General features: G+C 39.8%; 1 protein-coding gene across 9 annotated transcripts in view; it reads right to left on the bottom strand.

The window, feature by feature from the left end:
- The window catches only part of RPGRIP1L (RPGRIP1 like), a 141,483-nt gene that overhangs the window by 76,214 nt on the left and 42,650 nt on the right, over positions 1–22,619 (bottom strand). For 8 of the 9 annotated variants that reach the window (XM_075118353.1, XM_075118352.1, XM_075118351.1 and 5 more), the window contains 6 exons: positions 20,706–20,845; positions 9,807–9,913; positions 9,523–9,573; positions 6,373–6,552; positions 4,944–5,061; positions 2,035–2,487 (listed from right to left, as the gene is read on the bottom strand). In XM_075118353.1, the coding sequence (XP_074974454.1) occupies positions 2,035–2,487; positions 4,944–5,061; positions 6,373–6,552; positions 9,523–9,573; positions 9,807–9,913; positions 20,706–20,845 (1,049 nt within the window). Of the gene's footprint in view, positions 1–2,034; positions 2,488–4,943; positions 5,062–6,372; positions 6,553–9,522; positions 9,574–9,806; positions 9,914–20,705; positions 20,846–22,619 lie in introns of those variants that run through there. The other variant, XR_012664555.1, reaches the window with a different exon arrangement.

Raw genomic sequence — 22,619 nt, 5'->3', positions numbered from 1 at the left:
AGAGGGGCAGAGGGTGGGTTGTGGAGCACCCATAGGGGGACACATCTCAAATCCCAAAAGGAGTAAAAAAGGAAACTAACCATTAAGGAGAACAAAAGAAACAAAAACAACAACTACTTATGCTAATGACACAGATATGGAAGGGAGGACTGCTTGCTCTGTTCCAGGCCAAAAGGTGGTTGAGAAGGAAGTGAATGGGTTTCACTGGAGCAGTGCTAGATAGCCTCCAGGCAGACCAGGAGGGAGGGAGGGAGAGCACATACGCAGGCTCAACAGACACTGCTAACAAAGATCTCTGATTGGAAGCACAGGGGCGCACATACACCTACAGGGGAGCACCCATAGGGACACTACTTGAAGAAGAACCCTGCCCATTCCTGAAACGTTCAAACATAAATATCGACATTATGTAATAAATAACCAGAACAAACATCTATATCTCTTTGATGGCTCATTACTCTAGTATTATATGGTGAACTCCAATTGACTGATCTGAACTACAACCACTTTCCTTTCTCTACTGACCAAGGAAACGGTTTACTTAAAATGACAATTTGGTTAGCTATAAAGCACTGATGTTTAGCAGTATTTTGCTTTTAAATTGCATTCAGTACTAATACATGTGCAGTGTAGGCTGGGGCAGTGGAAAATAGGAAAGCAACACTGACATGTAAAGGTATAATGTATGTACAGGTGAAACAATCTGAAGACCCTGGGTGAAAGCCTATCCTCAATGAAGTAACAATTTTTGACGCAAAACAAGGTAGGCAACGCCTCCAATTTGAGGAGCCTCTACTATATGCATGTGAAAGCAAATTTTAAAATATAAGAAACAGGACAAAATACAATGGGTGAGATTCTGACGCCACTGAAATAATGGGAGTTTTGTAACGGACCTCAGTGGTGCCAATATTTCACCCAAAACCAATAGTAATCTTTGGGTATGGAAAAAATCTTTATATAACTTTAACTGTATAAAAGTCTAATGATTAAAGGTTATATTTAAATGCTTATGGTACAATGAAAAGCTGTCAACGTTGCATAGTTTTTGATATCTATTACATACACTACTTTAGATACCTAAAAGGATTTAAATAGTACTATAGTAGTATAATTCTATAATTTATTGTTCTGCTTACTATTATTTTTGCCCATATTTCTCTATAATAAAAAGTTAGTATTAGTCCTGGATTTTTTTCACATGGGTACAAGCACATTAATTCATAAATACCCTTCACAGGTGAGGTACAGTGAGGACTTCTGTTTTTTGGAGTTTATTAATTTACTTTTCAGAATTTACTTTTAACAATTTTTGAGTTTTATGTAGCTGTCCAAAAATTGGGGGTTTTCAGGGCTTTCTATTTGTATATATTGTAATGAGCAATCTTACTGCTTATGAAATGTTCCCTAGTGTGCTTCAGCATCGTATGTTTCAAACAGCGCTATGTTAAAGCACACTAGGGAACCTTTAGTGTGCAAAAGCGGGGTCTACAGAGACAAATTAATGTGGAACATGTAGTGTTCTTTAGAAGTCACATTCCCATAATCTAAATTACTGCTTCATGTCTTTAGATACAAGTAACCATTTCCAGTGTTTTATTTTTCCAGTCTTTCTTTTTTTTACTTGGGGTGTTTTGTCTGTTAAAACCTAAAATCAGAAGCCCTAGGAAAGCAGAATCGAAAGAATCAACACATTATTTCCAGACTTGATAGTCCATCTTTGCTAGTTTAATTTATTCACATGGTCTCCCCTAATATATGTCATAGTCAGACACCACTACATTGTTATCACTGGTACACACATCCTGAGTGTTCATTCCATTATGGGCAAAATTGTTCCCTTCAGGACCTGCCCACAACTGCTAACTGACAAACGTGAAACATACATTCACATCCCAGAGCAGAATTTGGTCTTTTATATATAATATTTCTTTTTTTAAAGTTGTAAAACATGAATTCTGTGCTGTACAAATATGTACGGTTATAACTGTCAGTTAAAATATCACACATAATACACTTTGAAATGTTACTTACCAACTAAAATTACTGTATTATAGATCCTGCCATTATTTTCCAAGATTTCATGGAACCTCAGCTGACATGCTGCAGCTGTTTCGTAATCTGTGCCAAAGGCATGATGAACCTCAAGCGTGATAGTGCTTTTCTGTATGTATTGCAAAAAGAAGTCATCCACGCGCACAAGATACTGTGAAGTGAAGTTATAGGATGGATGAAGATCACGAACTACTGGGGTTGTCTGTAGTTCAAAGTCATAAAATGCATATGTACAGAAAGTTGCAGGTTCCTGGTCACCAAAAGCACGCACAGCTTCTGTAGAAAATATCACTTTGCTGATGTGAATTTCGAACAGATTTTCTCCTCTTTCTAGGTGGACACTTTCATCAAATTCATCTACTGGATCCTCTGGCAGGATTTCTGGTCTGAATTTGTACTGTTTGGTACCATAGGCAATATCCTTTAGTTGAGCTACAACAAACAACATGAAATTGAGCTAAACATGAAAATCTTTTTCTTGTCATCAACAAATGCTGCAACAGAACTCGATTAAATGACTGAATACAGAGAAAATAAAGGGTAATTCAATAATGTTAAAAAATGTTATTTTTTTTTTCAAAACATTTCAGTGCTCCTAATCTGTATAATTGCTTCTAGGTATTAAATGGTTCACAAGTTTTATATATGGGGCCTGGTGCTCATATAAGTCACGCTCGTAAAAATCAGGAATAACTCCACTGAAGTCAATGTAAATACACTGGTTTTACACCATAGTTTCAGCGCACTGGGGTTAATAATCAATTGCAAGGCAGTTATGAGAAAGAAGCGTTAAAATGAAACATCTTTTTTTAAAAAGGGAGCCCTAGGTTAAAAAACACATCAGAGAGTTAAGCTACATATGTTTGCAGAGCTGGTCGAGGATTAATGACAGAGAAAGTTCTCTATAGAATGCATAGGGTATAAATACCTCCCACTGAGGCATATAGTGGGTCAATGCCTTCACCCTACTAGTCTGCCATCTTCCTGTTCCCACCTTGGCTCTGTTCAGGTAAGTCCATCTCCCTTTCTCCTCCCTTCTAATCAAATACATTTGGGACCCGTAAAAGAGCCTCATCCCCTTTTTCTTACTGACCAAAGAGCCACTGCATTCAGGTGTGATGAAATTTTGCAGTTGAAGGCATTTTTGCAGTTGAAATATACAAAAGTAAGTAAGTATACAAAATAAGTTTTATTTTTTTGTTGAAAGAGAAAATAATAAAACCAGGGCCCAAGTCACCATAATATTCTTCATAAATAGGATACACTTTTATAGCACATAAAAAGAATTGAGCCATTATTAAAATGCTTATTTTCAGGGCAGAGTGGAAGAGGCCCTGGAGGTTTTTTGCCTTCCTCTGTAGCATGGGGCATGGGTCACTTGCTGGAGGATTCTCTGCTCCTTGAAGTCTTTAAACCACGATTTGAGGACTTCAATAGCTCAGACATAGGTGAGAGGTTTATCGCAGGAGTGGGTGGGTGAGATTCTGTGGCCTGCGTTGTGCAGGAGGTCGGACTAGATGATCATAATGGTCCCTTCTGACCTTAGTGTCTATGAATCGTATTAGTCCTTGTTAGTTATTGCTTTTTATTTTTACATGTAAAATCATATTTTAAATGAAAAAGAAAAACAAAGCTGGCTTCATTCAACTCAGCAATAATTTGTGAATTAATGGAAAGAATAAAATGAGTTTTGAAGAATTAAAAGAAGGTTAAATATTAGGAAATAATAGCGATTTCAAATGTAAACTTGAAAATAGAAAAACGAAAAAAACAATTGCATCTAATTTAATATTTTAGCAATAAGATAAAAATGCTGGAGTATTACTGTTTCTAATGTAAGACAAACCAGAGTTGTTAATTACTTATGTACAGTGGAACCTCCAAGTTGCAAACACCAGAGTTATGAACTGACTAGTCAACCACACACCTCATTTGAAACTGGAGGTATACAATCATGCAGCAGCAGAGACAAGATGAAGAAAAAAAAAAAGCAAATAAAGTAGAGTACTGTGTTAAACGTAAACTACTAAAAAAAATATAAAGGGTCAGCAGCATTTTTCTTCTACATAACATAGTAACATTTCTAAGCTGTATTAAGTCAATGTTCAGTTGTAAACTTTTGAAAATATCATAATGTTTCGTTAAGAGTTACAAACATTTCAGAATTATGAACAACCTCCGTTCCCAAGGTGTTTGTAACTCTGAGCTTCTATTGTATAACATTTTCTCATACTTGAGATCTCTCTTTTGAGGCAAACATGTGAACTGGTTGCTCTGAAAACCTTTCCAATTTTGCCTTTATGCATAAAGTGACACCAATATTTGCAGTACAACACTATACTTTTTGTGGTGAATACTGCAAATACTGTAGTTGCATTATTTAGTTGTTTTATAGAATTGCAAGTGTTTAAGAAGGACTGCTGTACTACATATTATGATATCTATATGGAGGAAGGGGTTAAATTCATTATTATACTGTAGTATCTTGCAGGTATATTAGGCAGTGATTTCTGGTTTTTAGGGGCACTCACCATTGTAAGAGGTTGATACATTTTCAATATACAGTATAATACACATCACAAACTAGTTCTACCCTTATTCTGGAATAGCTGCTTCATAGACAGCTACTTTTTACAGGGTTTTGCTTCTTTGGCTGCTGGTTTTATTTTCAACTTTGAAGTCAATGAGACACTATATGGACAAAGGGGTGGATCCGTGCTAGTGGATCCCAATGCTAGATGTTGCCTTCTAGTTTTAGGAACAGAAAGATCCTATGAGGATGATATTCAGATTACTAACAAATTTAAAAACAATAAATGTTTAAATCCTAATAATTTTTGGCAGATTAGCGATATCAAATAGGATCAAAAACTGGATTAAAAATGTACCTTCTAATTTTCGGATGCGTGCAGCCCTAATGTCAAGAAGATGGACATACTGTTCAAGTTTTAACTCATAATCTTGCTGTAAACCCTCCATCTTCTGCGTTACTGCTTCAACTTCAGTCTGAAAGAATATTAGTAAAGATAGTATATTCTGATAATTTATCATATGTGGGGGAAAAGGTCTCATTTCCTTTTTTTTGGAAGAGTTAAACAATATAATATTATTAACAGAAATATTCTAAATTATGTACAAGGACAGACATCAACTGTTGAAATTGAAGAATTAATTTTGGGGAAAACTGGACAACTCAGGGGACTAATAATGGAATATAGATTAGGTCAATTAGTATCAATTTAAAAAAAAAAATCAACATTTATTGTTCCAAGTATCTGCAATAAGAATAGTATCTCCCTATTGCTTAGGAGAGCAGAGATTGTGGTACTGTAGTAACTACAGACTGGCAAACACTGACTTTTTAAGTGCACTCATTCTAATGCTTCTAGATCACCTCTAGTCAGCCCAGATTGGTAGGGGAAGAGCTGTTACCACTTTTGTATACATTATGCCACAGTTTTAGAGTAGTCACCATTTCTTTGGCACAAACCATGGAGTTACAATGATGACTAACAGAAAAAAAATCATTTAAATTCAAGATTGAACCCATATTTTGAGACTATGCAAAAATAGCAACCATTTCCGATTAATTAACACAACAACCTATTCTAATTCCAACAGAAATAGACTCAGGCCTGGTCTACACCGAGGGGTAATGCATCCCATGGGGGTTGATTTCTAAAGCACAAATATGTTGCGTATTAAATGGTTTGTGTGAACCCTGATGGTGTGCTGTACAGGTTCCCTAATGTGCTTTAACACTGCTCTGTGTAGTCAAGCCTCATTTTTAACAATAGTGATTAGATTTCAAATTTTTATGGGTTTAGAATGACATCCATTACATGAATAAGGTCTGCAGTTCCATAGCAGAGATGAGTTTGCCAGAGGAGGAGTGAACAGAGTAGCTGACTGGGCCAGAAGCTTTGCTTTGCCTGTATACTTCAAATCAGAACTCACATATAGCCACAAATAGGCTTGTATTCAAGGAATGCGCAAGCAGAGGAAGCTTACAACTATGTGGATCCTGTGGACTAAACCGAACATTGCAGATGCAAACAGGCTACGCTGTCCCTGGCTATGGAATGTGGATTTCATCCACTCCCATCCCTCAATTTCACCCTTATAGCCAATGTTTATCACAATGGGAAATCTCCCAATGACCTCAAATATATCAATATTTAGTTCTTTATGCTGAAAACTTCCTCAATTCACAAGTCTTAACCATTAATTAAGATTTCGTGATAGTGAAAAAAATTAAGGTGCTGCTAATATTAGTATTTTGTTATAGGTTATTTTCCACTGTGAACAGTTTAGTACCTGATAATCTTTGTTAATTTTATGCTGCACAATTAACATATTCCGTGTCTTTTCAAGTTCTTGCACTGTTTCTGCATGTGTTATTTGAAGCTCCCGCATGGCATATTCCATGTCTTTGTGGACGTCATCTTCTATTTTCTCTAAAAAGGTAAGGTCCCCATTCTTCCGCTGTTTGCGAACCTACAAGAAAAAGTTTATATTTTATTATTGGAGAACAATTCTGCAGTACAATTTGGTGTTTGCTTGCATGGTTTAATCTACTGTGAACAAGACACTAAGACACAGGATATTCAGTCTTATTCTGGCAACAAAATAAACTATTATAGGACTAATTCTGTGAGTTTCCAAGTGCCCCCTGCCAGTGCCTGGGAAAAAAGTTAGTTCAGCACCTCTCAGAACTTTGCACTATCCTATATTTCATTGTCTATCTGGAACCAGTGACATCACACAAGATACCTAGAAGAAATCAAATCTCTATTCATCAACTGAAAGTAATAAATTTCTACAGATTTACTTTAGGTATCATTAACGACAATGACTTGATGACTTAGCAGTAAGAATTGAAAGATAACATACAGTCTTTCCAAAATTCTGTAAATATTTTGGTAACGTGAAGAATCAGCCATACACACACACACACACACACACACACACACGGAAAAGCCACAAATAAGCCACAAGTTTACAATTGTCCTTTACATGGCCCAAAGCTGTACAGTTTTAACAAATTTCAGAGTAACAGCCGTGTTAGTCTGTCTTTGCAAAAAGAAAAGGAGTACTTGTGGCACCTTAGAGACTAACCAATTTATTTGAGCACGAGCTTTCGTGAGCTACAGCTCACTTCATCAGATGCATACCGTGGAAACAAAGCAATTGAAAAGACTTGATACAAAGGATCTGAAGACTTTTGCCAAGTTGAAAAGATCCAATCCATTAATGCAACTGACTAGAAATTAAGGCAAGATCTTAAAAAATATTAGTGTCTAAAGTTCATCTCCTAAATCCTTATTTAGGATCCAATTCTTAAATTAGATCCTGCATCAGCACAGAGCTGTTATTAACTTTAAAAGAAGTGCATCCATATGGATCTCCTGGCAGTACAGGGACCCTGGGCAGCTACATATGACAGTTTCCCTGGCCTTGTGCAGCTCCTTCATCTGTACTGGACATCCAAAGCACATTAAAGCTTCTGGGTGCTTGGCACTTTTGAAAATCAAGACAACTTTTGTAAGTGCCTAAATACAAATTTAGGACGCTAATGTTCGGCATCCATTTTTTAAAATTTTTGTCTAAACCTGCTTCTCCAAAATTGGTTTCTGATTTTTTGTAGTATGAGAAATCCGATTCTTGGATGTCATGATCTTATTATGACATAAGTCTCATCCATCATAAGAAGGTCACTCCCAGCACTGATACCTCCCTCTACACCTAAACCCTTACCAAAAGAGAAAGTTACTAAAAATCTTTTAAAAACCCACCCCATGAGTGTTTTGTACCCAAAAAGCAACAAGCGTGAGAGATTCTTTAAACTACTTAAGGACTTGGCCAGTGCTACTGATTTTACATGGAAGGTGCTCATATACTACTGTTATGGGGCCCAGTATAAAAACCAAAAATTCAATCAATCAATCAGCTAATCCCAATGTAATTTGCTACTTTGATTTTATAGCATTTGGATTATTACAGTTTTGAAGATGATGACGTCATCAGTGTAAATTTAATCAGATTAAGTGCTGTTTGTCAATTCTGCATTATTACAGGCTCATCCAAAATATTCAGACTAATGAAAACACAGAGTCCTGTTAAGTTCAGCAAAACAGACCGTATGGGTGTCTCATGGAAAACACTGAAAAATATTGTATTGTAGATACAATTCTAATTATGTTGTTATTTACTTTGTTTAGCTTTCTTTTTAATTCCCTGTTTTATTCTTCAGGATTAATGACATCTGAGAGGATTGCTTTTCTATTGTGAGGGCACGCTCATGCAGAGGTATATTTATCACCTCTTTTATTCAACACATATATATGGGCTATTAGGCAGGCTGGTGAGGAGACATGAGTTGGAATATATTCTCAAATATGGCTTATGTGAGGCATCTTTATTATGGGGGCTGAATCACGTATTAGTTAATACAGAGTTATTATTCTTGTGGTGCTTTCTATGCTTTTTTAAAAAAAAACTGGTATGACCCCTAAAGTCCAGGTCAAGTGACTCTTCTCCCCCCTTTTTTTTATTTTAAATAAAGGAAATCTATATGCATAGAAAGAGTTTTAGTTGGAAGACCTCATTGGCTTTTCACCCAAGATCAGAATCCTTTACATTGCCTCAGCCACTGACACTAGAGTTTTCAATACTAGTGGGATATTAATACTTTTTCTATTCCAGTCTTTTAAAAAAAAGTTTAGAATAGTGATTTGTTTGTTTGTGGATCTTTTGATTTTAGAAATGGTATTTATCTTTAAGAGTCCAAGATGGATCATATGTGAATCTTTTAAAAGAAAAAAAATAAATAAAAAGGATTCGCCTGAACACAGGAAACAATCTTTTCCATTCATTTATTCTCTTTCACTTCATTTCAGTCTTGCTGTAAACAACAGAATTACAAACGATGTGCAAGAGAAAAAAAGGATTTTTCTGGTTCTTTTATAAATAAGCAGGAACAGGTGTTCAGGAACCAGAGAGCATCTTTTTATCGTGCTTTCAGAGCTTAACATTTTAGTTTGGAGTATACTTCCATTGCCTTCAAAATTAGTGAGCGAAAAGTTGTTTTTGATCAGCACTGTGACAGGGTAAAGTAATAAATAAACAAACAAAGAGCAACTCTTTTCACTGAAAAAAAAAAAAGGTAAAGTTTTGAAAGCAATTGTCTACCGACCTGGCCTAATTCACTTTTGGTGTTATTATGAAATATGTACATAACCTAAATAAATTTCATCCTGCCATCTTTTCCTCTCTCCCTTCTGCTTTCCTGTCACAGGAGAGTGACATATGCACATGTACGAACAAGAAGGACTAGCTACTAAAAGATGCACAAACGATTCACCTCTTGAAGGCTGAGGCATTGTGTAGAGAACATGCAAAAGTCATCACAGAGTTAAAAACTAGAGTGGGACAGACCAAAATGTGATCAATTTCTGTATAAGTTACCTTTATAAGCATGAGAGCTTCACTGATTTCTGCCATTTCAATATCACTCTCCTGAAACAGAAATAGTCAATAAAAGGTGTTATCAGATGTGAATGAATAATGGAGAGATACATTCAGAATAACATGGTGCATTCTCACTGAACATGACACTTTGCCTGATATCATAAATAAATAAACTCCATCATACTTCTGCATTCTTTTGGTTTTGCTTTTAAGAGTACTTGCCATATGCATAAAACATAGAAAGCTTTTTTTGGTCATTTTCTAAACAGAAAAAAGTTTACCTTGGTGAAAAACTTCATGTGATTTTTCAGTTCATCTAGCTGTTGCTTGTGTTCCAGATAACGCAATTGCAGTTCTTTGTTCTCTTGGGTCAGCTTCTCATTTTGGTCTTATTAAACAAAAAACAAACACCATACTCCATTTAATCCAATATAACTCAAAAAGTTGTGATACTGATTTTCAAATCTACCTCTATATAATAAATGCATTTTTAAATATTTGTCCCCCATTCCTTATACGTAGCAAGTCATATGGTCTTAGCTAGTTGAAAAATGAGGTTGAACATAGGTTTTCTTGACCTGGTAGTTGGAACTAATATTGGGAGGGTTGTTCTTACTGATATTAAAGCTCAACTCAATGCATTAAAAAAAAATCTACATTTAAAAAGAAGCATACTGAAATACAGGGAAACCTTGATCATCATCACACTAAGTATTTTCAACTATTTTTGTGTGATATTCTTAGTCAACCATTAACTCATCTGGCATGGGGTGTAAAGTTTTCCCCAAATTATCCACTAACATGCAATTAAATCTGTATCAATAGCTAGCAAGCTTTAATAGGAATTTTGCATCAGTAAGGATGAAGTATAGAAACTTCAGGATTAGGCCAAATGATTTAAAATCAATTTAGTTCTACCAGTGCAACTTTTCTAAATATAGACCAGTCCTACATTTAAGCCTTTTCCAAATACAGATGTAGAAAATGTCTACCACTTTCTTTGGTTTATTGCAATGTTTTCTATAACGTGTATTCCTCCTCCCGTGACTATCTACTCAGGGTCCCAAAATTATATTCCCTCACCATTTGCTGTAATATTATACATTAATTTTCTTGGTTGGAGATACAGTCAACTTGATATGCAAGCATTAGCTTTTGCAATTCCCATTTGTACTAACAGGAGTTGATTGGATAAAACACTACACATTTAGTTGAGAGTATATCCTTCTCCTTTCAAGAAAATAGTCTCTGACAGCCTCTTAGTGCTAAGACCTTTTCTGTTGACCTCAAGACATGCTCCATAGCTTATCTATATTTACAGAGTTGCTTATCTATATTTACAGAGTTGCTTTTTAGTTCTGAGGACTAAACTCAGCAGATACCAGAGATCCTAGTTCTGAAGGTTTCAAATACTGGCATTAAACTAATTTTTTTTTCTGTATTTATATGACACAATCACTAAAATTAAGGGAACTCATCAGCTAAATCAACTTTCCTGTTTACAGCCATCTCAACTGATATGCCTTTCAACCCAAAAATCATAATGGGCAAACATACTCTCTCCCACTACAAAACACTCATTTTCAATTGCAATACAGAACCACTAGCAATGGTTTAATTCTCTACAACCATGGAGAAAACATGGAGTGTGTGTGTGTGTGTGGGGCGGGGGGGGGGGGGGGCAGCAAATACTCCTCCCCAGGCACACAAATCCTGTGGTGGTGGCTGCACTAATAGCAACAGCAGCAGCAACTAGGCCTCCTTCCCCCTAACACAAGCTGTGACACGAGCAGTCTCTCTAGACTCAAGAAGACATCATTGCACCAATTTACACTTGGGTTACTTCTTAGAGGGTTATCTTCACAACTCTAAGTGCTATAGAAACACTCTCCTCTTCTTTTTGCGAATACAGACTAACTCGGCTGTTACTCTGAAACCTATCTTTCTTATGCAAAAGCTTAAACTTGTGGGTAGTACGTGGTCAGGAAAGATCCACCTCATGGAAGTGGGTGAGAGGACTTTTCAAGCCCTTATATACTAATTACATACAAGCAAATGAAGTTAAATTGATGTCCTTTAGGTTGAAAAGTCAAGCACTCGAGTTAAGAAATATTCCATATGGTGCTCCCAAAGGAGGGGACTGGGCCACTGAGACCGTGTTCTGGGGGTGAAGGGAGGGTTGTTGGGAGAATGCCCAGCCCAGCTCTCTCCCACCCTCCTGGAGAGACTGTCTACTCCATGGATTACTTGTGCAGTGTGTGTGGTATGATTACTTCAGTACCAGTAGGAGCCCACCCTTACATTAGAATGTTAATGTTCTGTTATTACTTTGTCAGGCTGACAAAATTTTCCTGAACAATGCAAGTAACAGAAAGGAAGAGGTGATTTGCAAAAGATATGCTCTAGGAATTATTTGAGGGAAGTTCTGTTGTCTGTGTTATACAGGAGGTCAGTCTAGATAATCAGAATGGTCCATTCTGGTCTTGGAATCTATGAATTTATGAAAAAAGTTTCTCTCACTGAAATCTGAACAGAATTTCATGGAACAAACTTAAGGCATTTCTCAGACCCACTCCTTACTTCTAAATTAGCAATAATCAGCAGCTTCTGCCAGTCACAACAGTCTTGTATTCAAAAGTAGCAATATTTTACTTTTTAAAAAATATGTCCTTCTAACACAGAATTATTTGCCAGCATGTAGGAGAATATTTTGGCAAAACAAACAATTTTCAAAGCCCCTTTGTGCAAATATCCTCAACTGTAATCACTATACACATTGTGCTGATCCAGGGGTCGGAAACCTTCATCATGCGGCCCACCAGGGTAATTGCTGGCGGGCCGTGAGACATTTTGTTTATGCTGACCATCGGCAGGCACGGCTCCCCACAGCTCCCAGTGGCCGCGGTTCGCCGTTCCTGGCCAATGGGAGCTGCGGGAAGCGGCAGCTGGCATCTGTGCTGATCTATGCATTCCTATTAAAAATAGAAAGAATTTAAATAAGCTGGCCATTAAACCTGTAGTTAATTTAAACATTAGATAGCTTTTAAATATTCCTCCCCACATATTCACAAAATCTGAAACTCATCTGTACCTTGAATAAAAATTAAGTCTGTATTTTCTCTAAATGAATACACTGAACTCTTCATGCCAACCCATCAGTGTTAAATTGAAAGTGGCGGTGGAGAGGAAAAATGGAAAAAAATGGTTAATAACTGTTCCGTAACTGTTGTTCTTTGAGATGTGTTGCACATGTCCATTCCACTTCAGGTATGTGCACATCCAGTGCACTAGTATCCGAGATTTTCTCATTAATATCCGTCAGGTTGGTGCACTTGCTCTCTGCTGTCTCATGCTTGTACAATGATATAAAGGGCAAAGCTGCCCTGACTGTACTCAGTTCCTTCTTCCCAGACAGACTCCAAGTCTGGGAATGGGTCATGGAATGGACATGGGCAACACACTTCAAAAAACAGGAGTTCAAGCTTTACAAATGTCCAGAAGAGGCACTTCAGCTAGAAAGGCTGCAAAGGCTGTGTGTGATCTGGTTAAATGGACTAGCCACTTGTTTGGTGGAGTTATATTCACCATGTTCTATAGCACAAACATATCCTGGAGGCAATCCATGATGAGAGTCTCTGAGATGAGACTGGAAGACCCTTCATCCTGTCCACAAGTGCCGCAAATAGTGTGAGGACAATCTAAACAATGTAGTCCTGTCCAAGTAGAATGCTAACACTTTCCCAACATCCAGAGTGTGTCTGGTGAGTTTCTCCTCACCTTTTTGAGCATGAAGCTTAGGGAAGAAAGTTAGTAAATATATTGCCTGATTGATGTGAAGTGAGAAACCACTTTGGCCAGAAACTGGATGAAGGCGAAAGTATATCTTGTCATTACAGAAGATTGTATATGGTGGGACAGATACCATAGCTCTCAATTCACCTACTCTCCTAGCCAAGGTAATTGCCATCAAAAAGGCTATCTTCATTGAGAATGGGGCAATGAACAGGTGGCCAGCAGTTCAAAGGGAGGGCTCATTAATTTTGCTAACACTAGTTTTAAGTACCAAAGGGAAAATATATCCCCAGGTAGAAGATCTTATTTGGTCCAGACCCTTCAAAAACACAATTGACATGGGATTATAGAAGAGAGAGCAATCATCACTTGGAGGGTGGAAACCTGAGATAGCTGCTAGGTGAACACTGATGGAACTAATGGCAAGAGCTTGTTGTTTCAGGTATAACAAAAAGTTCAATTGTATTGAAGCCCGGACTGGGGAAACCTCTTTTTGCTGAGACCAGATGGAGACTCTCTTCAATTTCGATGGATAAGAGTTCCTAGTAAAAGGCTTCCTATTATTCAAAAGGATGTTTTGAACAGATCTCCTCCTGAGCTGTTAACCATGGAGCATCCAGGCTGTAAGGTGAAGGGCCTCTAGGCTGGTATGGAGAAAGAAACTATAGTCACGTGAGATCAGTTCTGGGTCTAGGAGTAGTGTCAACAGAGCCCTGGCTGAGAGGCTTAGCAGAGTACAAAACCAATGCTGGTAAGGCCATGTCAATACTATAAGCATCATTCAAGCATAGTCCTGCTTGATTTTTAACATTCTGAGTAGGAGAGGAATTGAAGGATATGCATTCATGAGATTATCTTTCCAGAGCAACAGGAAAGCATCCTTATGAGCAGATGAATTCTCTGTAACTTGAAGTCTTTAAAACATGATTTGAGGACTTCAGTAACTCAGCCAGAGGTTAGGGGGTCTATTACAGAAGTGAGTGGGTGAGGTTCTGTGGCCTGCAATGGGCAGGAGGTCAGAGGAGATGATCATGATGATCCCCTCGGACCTTAAAGTATATGAGTCTTTGAGAGACCTGCTCGTGAATAAAACTGATGACCGTTCCTGTCAATGCAGATTGCGAACAGGTCAACATGGGGAATTCCGCACAGTTAGAAAATGAACCTGACTGTATCTGGGCAGAATCCACTTGTTTGTACTTGTGAAAGACCTACTCAGTTGGGTCTGCTGGACTGTTCTGTACAGCCGGAAGGTGTGAGGCTTTGAGATGGACTGAGTTGATACAAAAAGTTCCAGAGCAGCATTGCTTCTTGGCAAAGAAGGGTCCATCTGGCCCCTTTCTGTCTGTTCACATAGAACATGGCTGCTGTATTGTCCGTAAATACTAGTAAATCCCTTCCTTTGATATGGGGAAAGAAAGTGTCACAAACTACACGAATGGCTCTCAGTTATCTTATATTTGTATGGAGAACTAAATCTTCCACCTGATCATAGTCTTTGAGTCTGCAAAGATTCCAGGTGGGTCCCGCAATCTATGAGCAGAGGAGTCTATAAATAAAGTCAAAGTCAGTTAAGAGGAAGCAAATGGAACGCCTACACATACATTGGATAGGTCTATCCATTAGTGAAAAGAGGCTAAGATACCATGTATATGGGTACTCAAACCACCATATGCAGTGAATGATAATTTGGGGAGTACACAAAGCTCAGCCAGCACTGCAGCTTCCTAAGATGAAGCCTGTCATGTCAATCCAGGTAAGCATATGTCCCCATATGTCCCAGGAGGCCGTAGGAATTCTGAACTGTTGCAGTAGGATACTGATGTGGCTTGGAGTTCCTCTCTGTCTGTGTCAGAGGGAGACCACTGCGCTTTGCTACACCACCTAATGGCTGAGGGCTGATCAACTGAGGATTAGCAATGTAAGTCAGTAAGGAGTCTGTAGCCAGCCCTCTGGCTGGGGTAGGCAGCAAACAGTGCCAAGCTCAGCCCCCTGGGTGGGGCAGAACAGAGGCAGTCTGTGGCCCAGCTCCCTGGCTAGGCAGACAGCAAATAGGCCTAAGTCCCCGGCTAGGGCAGACAAATGAACGCAGGCCATCCAGCCTAAGTTGGGGAGGCTGCAACCCCAGGATGGGGACCTAGGCCCATCATACTCCACTGGGTCTCATCCCAGGGCCTTAGCAGTGGCAGGGAATAGCACCACTGGGTCAGTGGGGATCCTGCTGAAACCATGACTTCAGCAAACACAACTGGACTAATGTCTGGTTTCCCTGGGCTACTTCCTACCCTACCTGGTTGTAGGGCTTCATTGCTCACGGGCCCTTGGGCTCCTAGGCAGCCAGCAGTTCCAGCAGCTCCTTGGATTACTCGCTGAGCAGCAGCACCTCCAGATACTTGTTGGGCAGTAGCTCCTCCAGATATTTGCAAGACAGCTGCTCCTCGGGGTGTTATTCCAGAGACAGGGGTTGACACAGCTCAGTCCCTGGCTCAGGGCTAGCAGCAAGGTAGCAGCAGCATCCGACTCCTTCACTGTCTCTCCCTCAACTAAGTTGCAGGCCCAGCCTTTTATACAGCCTGTTCCTCCCCTCTGCTTCCGGTCCAAGGGGCGGGCCCACCAGGAGATGGGGAGTGATTCCTCACTGTCTGCGACAGAGGGAGGCCACTCCGCCTCGCTAAAGATAGGTCTTCAGCTGTAATGAATGGCCGGCATCATCTAGAATCCAGTTTGTGGGAGGAATGTCCTTGCTTCCACAGAATCAAAAACTGATCCTATAAACTCTATTCTCTGAACACGAGAGGATTGACTCTTCTTTACTGATCAGCAATCCTAGCATGCCAAAGGTAGATTGGATCATGGCCATGCTGGACAGTACCTGGCTCTTGAATCAGCCTCTCACCAGCCAGTCATCCAGGTACAGCACACTAGAGCTCCTAATTTCCTCAGGAACACAGCCACATGCTGTGTAAAAACACACTGAGCTGCAGAGAGGCCAAATGGCGGACTGCAAACTGGTAGCGGGATCAGTTGATCATAAAACTGAGGTATTTCCTGTGGCTTTGATGTATTGCTACATGGAATTGTGCCTCCTTTAAGTTGATGGCAACCTACTAGTTGCCAGAACCCAGGGAGGGGATCATGGAAGCCAGAGTGACCATGCAAAACTTTATATTCTTTAGATATCTGTTGAGCTCCTTCAGTTCTAGTATTGATCTGAAATCTCCTTTACTTTTTAGATTAGGAAGTAGCAAGAATAAAACCCCTTTCTTCTGTGAAAAGGAGAAACTTCTTCTATGGCTCCCAACAGAAGGGGAAATTGTACCTCCTGAAGGAGAATTCCTTCATGAGAGTGGTCCCTGAAAAGGGACAGAGAAGAGGGGCAGAAATAAACTGAAGGGTGTATCCCAATTCCACCATAATTAAAAGGCTATGAAGCCTATCATCAATATGCTGTGAAAAAGCATTGGTCCCTCAAAAAGGAGATGCTGAATGGTTCGTTGGACCTCCTGAAGAAGATCGATAGCCATGAATATCTACGCATTATAATGGCTGATGCCACAGCTCAAGCAGCAAAATCTGCAGCACCCAAAGAAGCTTGAAGAAAGGTCCTGGTCACCATCTTTCCCTCATCCACAACAGCTAGAAACTCTTGCCTGGCCTTCTCTGGCAACTTGTCCATAAATTTTAAAACATTGTCCCAGAGGGAGAAATAACCCTCCAGTAATCCTTGGGGATTAGCAATGCGGATCAAGCTTCTTTGCATCTTTTGATTTTGCAGTAAATTGCAGCAGATTGTTCACCTTCAGTACTGAGCCTGGTACCAGGAGTGGCTTCTTGTGGCTCTCGACAGGAAGGATTGTGATAACTACTGTAACATGTAGAGCAGGGAGGATGCAAAGACGATCTGGAGGCAGCTGGAACCCCCCAGGGTTCCAATATGGCCAGTGGTATGGTCCCAAAACCCAATTTCTTACAGCCTAAAGTTCTCTAATGGCAGGCCAATGCGGAGCTTCCACTGGATACCAGAGGTGAAAACCCCTCAGAGAGGAGCGATGGCTAACGTGATGTGGCTGACACACATACAAGGCAGCTTCTGACTCGGAACCAGATTCATTTGACCAATGAAGTGCAGCACCTTTTGGTGCCAGAGAGGACAGCATCGGAGAAATCATAGGTGATTTGCCTCTTGACATCATCACATATGAGGGTGTATTAGATTGCCCAAAGGTGCCCTCGGTACTGGGTGCTGAATGCTGGTAGTTGGCAAATCTATACAAGTGTCCATTGGTACTGGGTGAGATGTTTCATGAACTGCTGGTGAAGCTGGTACCAAGAGACTCAGTAGATGACATGCCGCAGCATACACCTCAGGCATTGTTGACCCCGGTATAGTCTCTTGCTACTGAGTCAAAGATGGCAGCACTACTGAACCAGCTGGTGCCACGAAGTCGGTCTCAGTGGCCGGTATTGGCACTGGACCTCACCTGAGGGGCTATTTGCAACAGAGAGTGTCTTGGATTTGAACATACTCTACTCTTTATCTCGGCTTGTTTGCTGGACTTTGGATCCGGAGACCTTGATTTCTTCATCGCCAAATCCTTCGATGCGGTCTCCTGGTGCCTTTTCTTTAGTACCAGAGAAGGAGATTGGTGTTGAGACTCAGCCAAGACAGGGAGAGTGCTCCTAACCAAAGCAGATGTGCTCAGTTCATGCACCAAAGAGGGGGGCTCCAAGGGTGGGCCCAGGGTTGCTCCATAAAAAAGTGCTTTAGCCTAACCTCCTTGTCCTTTTTAGTTCTGGGCTTAAAGTCCCTCCAGATTTGGCACTGTCCATAATGTGAGGTTCTCCTAGGCACTTCAAGCACCTGGAGTGCAGGTCACTGACTGATATCGGTTTCTTGCATCCATCACAAGGCTTAAAGCTCGGGGACCAAGGCATGCCTCAGTACCAGACACCAGTACCCAAATGGCGGGAAATGAAGAGTATACTAAGTAAGCCAGCAAAATGAAACCTACTAGTAAAAGCTAAACTAAGACTAAAGCTATTAGACAAGTACCAACTATATACAATAATAAGAAAGGGAAACATTTCCAGTAGCAAGGTAGAATACTCTGACAACAGTCAAGGGTCATAAGAAACTGAGGGAGATTGGGGTCAGTTCTGCCCTTTATACAAGAACAGCGTGAGACAGCAGAAGGTGCAGGCGCCAGCCTGATGGGTACTGCTAAGGGAAAAATCTCTGATGATAGTGCACTGGGCATTCACACACCTTAAATGGAATGGAAATGTGAAATCACTTGGAGAAGCAGCAAATATCATCATGCACAATCCGCTCCTATGAATAAACTAAACTATAGTCTCCCAAGAGCAATGAGTGCCTCTTTTGTTTACTATTTTCTTGCTTTCTTCCCACCACCACATAAACATCCCCCCCCAACATTAACCATGAAGCTTTTTCATTTGTATTAGCCATAAAAAACGCATTACAGAGCGTGAAGTCTGGTCTCCCCCTATAAGATCTGGTCTTTTGTGTGCTTTTACGCTACACTACACAGATTTCATGGGGGAGACCAGTGTTTCTCAAATTGGGGGTCCTGACCCAAAAGGGAGTTGCAGGGGGGTCAAAGGGTTATTTTAGGGGGTGTCACGATATTGCCACCCTTACAGTGCAGAAGTAAGGGTGGCAATACCATACCATGTCATCCTTTTTCTGCGCTGCTGCTGCTGGTGGTGGCTCTGCCTTCAGAGCTGGGCTCCTGGCCAGCAGCTGCTGCTCTCCAGCTGCCCAGCTCTGACAGAACCCCCACCAGGTCATAGCATGCTCGGATACATGACGTGGTCCAAGACGAGATCCTATGTGCAGAGATGGAGAGGCCTTTCATCCTTTCCACTATTTCTACAAAGAGTTGAGGCGACTTGCAAAATGGTTTTGTCCCTTCAATGTAAAAAGCCATGGCCCACCTAACATCCAAGAAGTGTAGGCACTGCTCTTCCCTGTGCACATGCAGCTTAGGGTAAAAAACTGGGAGAAAAATCAGTCAGTTGTAGTGGAACTGGGACACCATTTTGGGGAGAAATTTTGGATGTGGGTGTAGCGGAACCTTATCTTTAAAGAAAACTGTATATGGGTCTCCGCAGTGAAGGCCAGGATCTCTAATACTCATCTGGATGATGTGATGGCCACCAGAAATGCAACCTTCCAAGAGAGGTGTAACAGCGAACATGTTGCTAGTGGCTCGAAGGGCGGACCCATCAACTTTGATAAGACATGGATCAGGGTGAGATTGGATCTCTCATCTGAGGAAAAACTCTCCCAAGGCCTTTGAGGAAATTGCTTACCATCTCGTGAGATAAGACCGATCTCTTGTCGACCTTAGTGATGATCCAGTCCAAAGTGGGATGGTGAACAATGGGGTTCAATTCTGGGAAGAGTGCAGGTGGAATCCTCTTACTTGGAATAAGTGCCCACAGGAGACACTTGCAGAGATATCACATATGCAGTTCATCACTGAGCCATCACACCTTTCTTAACCAATACACTTTCATGCTTCGACAACCACACTGTACTCTTGCCTTAGACTGTTTGATCAGAAAGCCCTGATTCCCAACACTTAGTTTATAGACTAAAGACACACATGAATCAATGTTTTGTAACCTTTATCTTAAGGTATTTTATCCATTCTGGTATCAACTAAGCTGCAAATTCTTTGGGCCCAATCCAACGAAGCACTTAAACACCTGCTTAACTTTGAAGTCACTGGATCTACTCACAACCTTAAAGGATCAGATGATGTCCTGCTTCACAGGAAAAAGGCTAACTGGATAAAGTGATCAGAAAATCAGAATAAAAAAATAGTGTGGTAACTGGATTTGTACCCAGCTATGAACAAAAATTAATGTATATAGAGAAGTTTAAAAAATAGCTGGCCACATGAAAGGTGAAACAGAGACAACTGTACAATCTCCAAATGATTGTATGGTATACACACAACATAATATAGTGCATGAAGTCTGAATAACAGAGGGTCATATTTTGGGAGGGAATGTCAGATACGCCCTCTTGTCAGAGAGAAGTTATCACAGTGAAGGATGACAGTGAATAGGAAGCCTGAGTAAAAAGCAGGCTTAGAGTGAAAGCGTTAATGCAATTTTAAAATCCCAGTGGATATAGCTTCCCCTTAAGCACATGCCTAATGGGATTATGTATGTGATTAAATGTTAGTCATGTGTTTTAGCACCTTGCTCAATCAAGGCCTTGAAGTGTGGCCCATAATTACCAGTTATAGGAACTGAACTTTTCTATGACATGCATACTGGGCTAGAACTAGAAAGGCAGAAGAATCTTGCACATGCAGCACACTGAGAAAAAGACTGCTATTTTATAAATATACCTCTTTCTAGTTTCATTCTGTCAAGGATTTCACTTTTGTCTGCTAAGTCAGACTTTAAGGCAGTCTCAAGTTGAACAATTTGTAATTTCAGTTGCTGTTCCTTTAACTTCCATTGCTGTTCATGGCTCACACTGAAGGCACTGCAATAAAACATGTGGCATGTGAAGAACTTTTAAAAATCAACTTCGACAAAAATAATAAAGAAAAAAGCTTTTAGTGGCACAGAGACTACTGTCATCATGTTTTAGGAATTAAGGAAACATATGCTGGTCTGCTGCTGTTGAAACCAAGGCGCCTTTCTCAGGCTGCGGTTAAAGAACATGAAAGAGTTTGTGGGATGAGCAAAGGAACTGGCCTTAATTTAGAGCTCCAAAGTCAGAAAAGTTGGCAGTGTGCAGCATTTGTGGGACTAGAAAAGGAATTCAGATGCATATTCCAGGGGAATCCACATCTCCAAACCTCAGCAACAGACAACTGACAAAACCATTCTTTCCACAAACAAAACCTCTTAATGCAGAGACCTGTGATTACCCACCTGATCTCTTAACATCTGTGAAGTATAGAGTCTAAAGCCCTGTTGCCTGTTCAAAGAAATATTGACTATAAAGTGACAACAGTTCTCATACTGTAAAATTATTCTGATACTGATTAAGAGGCACTTACACAAAGGAGTCTTGTGTCCTATTAAAAAAAAAAGTCTAGGGGATAATAATAACTATTTTTGTCGTAACACATTATTTGGTTCTATACCAAAAACCTGTAGGCAACAGGGATGGGACACCGAATTAGAATTTCTGAAACCATCACAAAAAATTATTAAGTTTGAACCAAGAGTAAACGTATGAAATGATTCACAGTTAGGATAGAATATGTAAAGATAAATGCAATGTGTTTTTGTATAGTTAACAAGATGAATGCTACTTTGTGCTGTTCACATCATTATTTAACAATGCACTCATTGACTTACAAATGTTCTCCTGGGCTCCAGCCAATCATAAACCAGCTTATTCACCAAAGTGTAAATTGCAAAAAATGTTCTGCATTTTTGTGAATAATCTGAAACTGTACTTTAACTCCTCATGAATCTGATCTGAAGAAACTAATTTCAACTGGAATAGGTATGTTTTTCCATGGCGATATGTAACAAAAACTACAACCAAAAAATTCCCAAACCCACACAGCTCTGCTTTCCACACCTAAATAGAAATGGAAATTGGATGTCTCAATAGATTGGCTGTGACAGAGTAAAAGTGAATTTACATCTAATGAATCAGGATTAGAATTTGTATAAGGAATTGAAGTAAGAACTATCGTAACACGAAATCTTGACCCTACTTTTTAGCTGACTAAAATAATTCCAAGATATTAGGGAACATCTCATGTTTTCCCTGAATGCAACAAGTGAAAAGTTAAATGTTCACCATTTGTTAATTTTCAATGCTATTAACATATTCTACAAAGAAATGAATTTGAGAGGCAGTGTGGCCTAGTTATTCAGTGTTTCTCAACTACTGGTCCATGGACCGGGCCAGTCCATGGCAGCCTCCTTTCTGGTCCCTGAGATTTCCCTGACAAAGTTTAGGAAAGCAGAAAGCCAGTCTCTGGTATCAAAAAGGTTGAGAAACACTGGGTTAGTGGGCAGTCAGAAGACTTGAGCTCTATTTCCAGTTCTGACACTAAGCTGCTTTGTGATTCTGAATAAGTCACTTCCACCTCTCTGTGCCTCTGATTCTGCTCCCACCATTAGTCTGTCTGGTCTATTTAGATAGGAAACACTTCAGGACAGGGACTGTCTGATTCTGTGTTTGCAGAGTGCCTTTTACAGTGGAGTACTGATTTTGGTTAGGGCCTCTTAAGTGATATGGTAATATAAATAAGTAATAATGTGTACTTCTCCCTCCATTACTATTGTTT

This window comes from Caretta caretta, chromosome 12, assembly GCF_965140235.1.
Source record: "Caretta caretta isolate rCarCar2 chromosome 12, rCarCar1.hap1, whole genome shotgun sequence".
NCBI classification, from domain to species: Eukaryota; Metazoa; Chordata; order Testudines; family Cheloniidae; genus Caretta; species Caretta caretta.
Note: the sequence above shows the minus strand (reverse complement) of the source record. Positions and strands in the feature narration are given on the sequence as shown.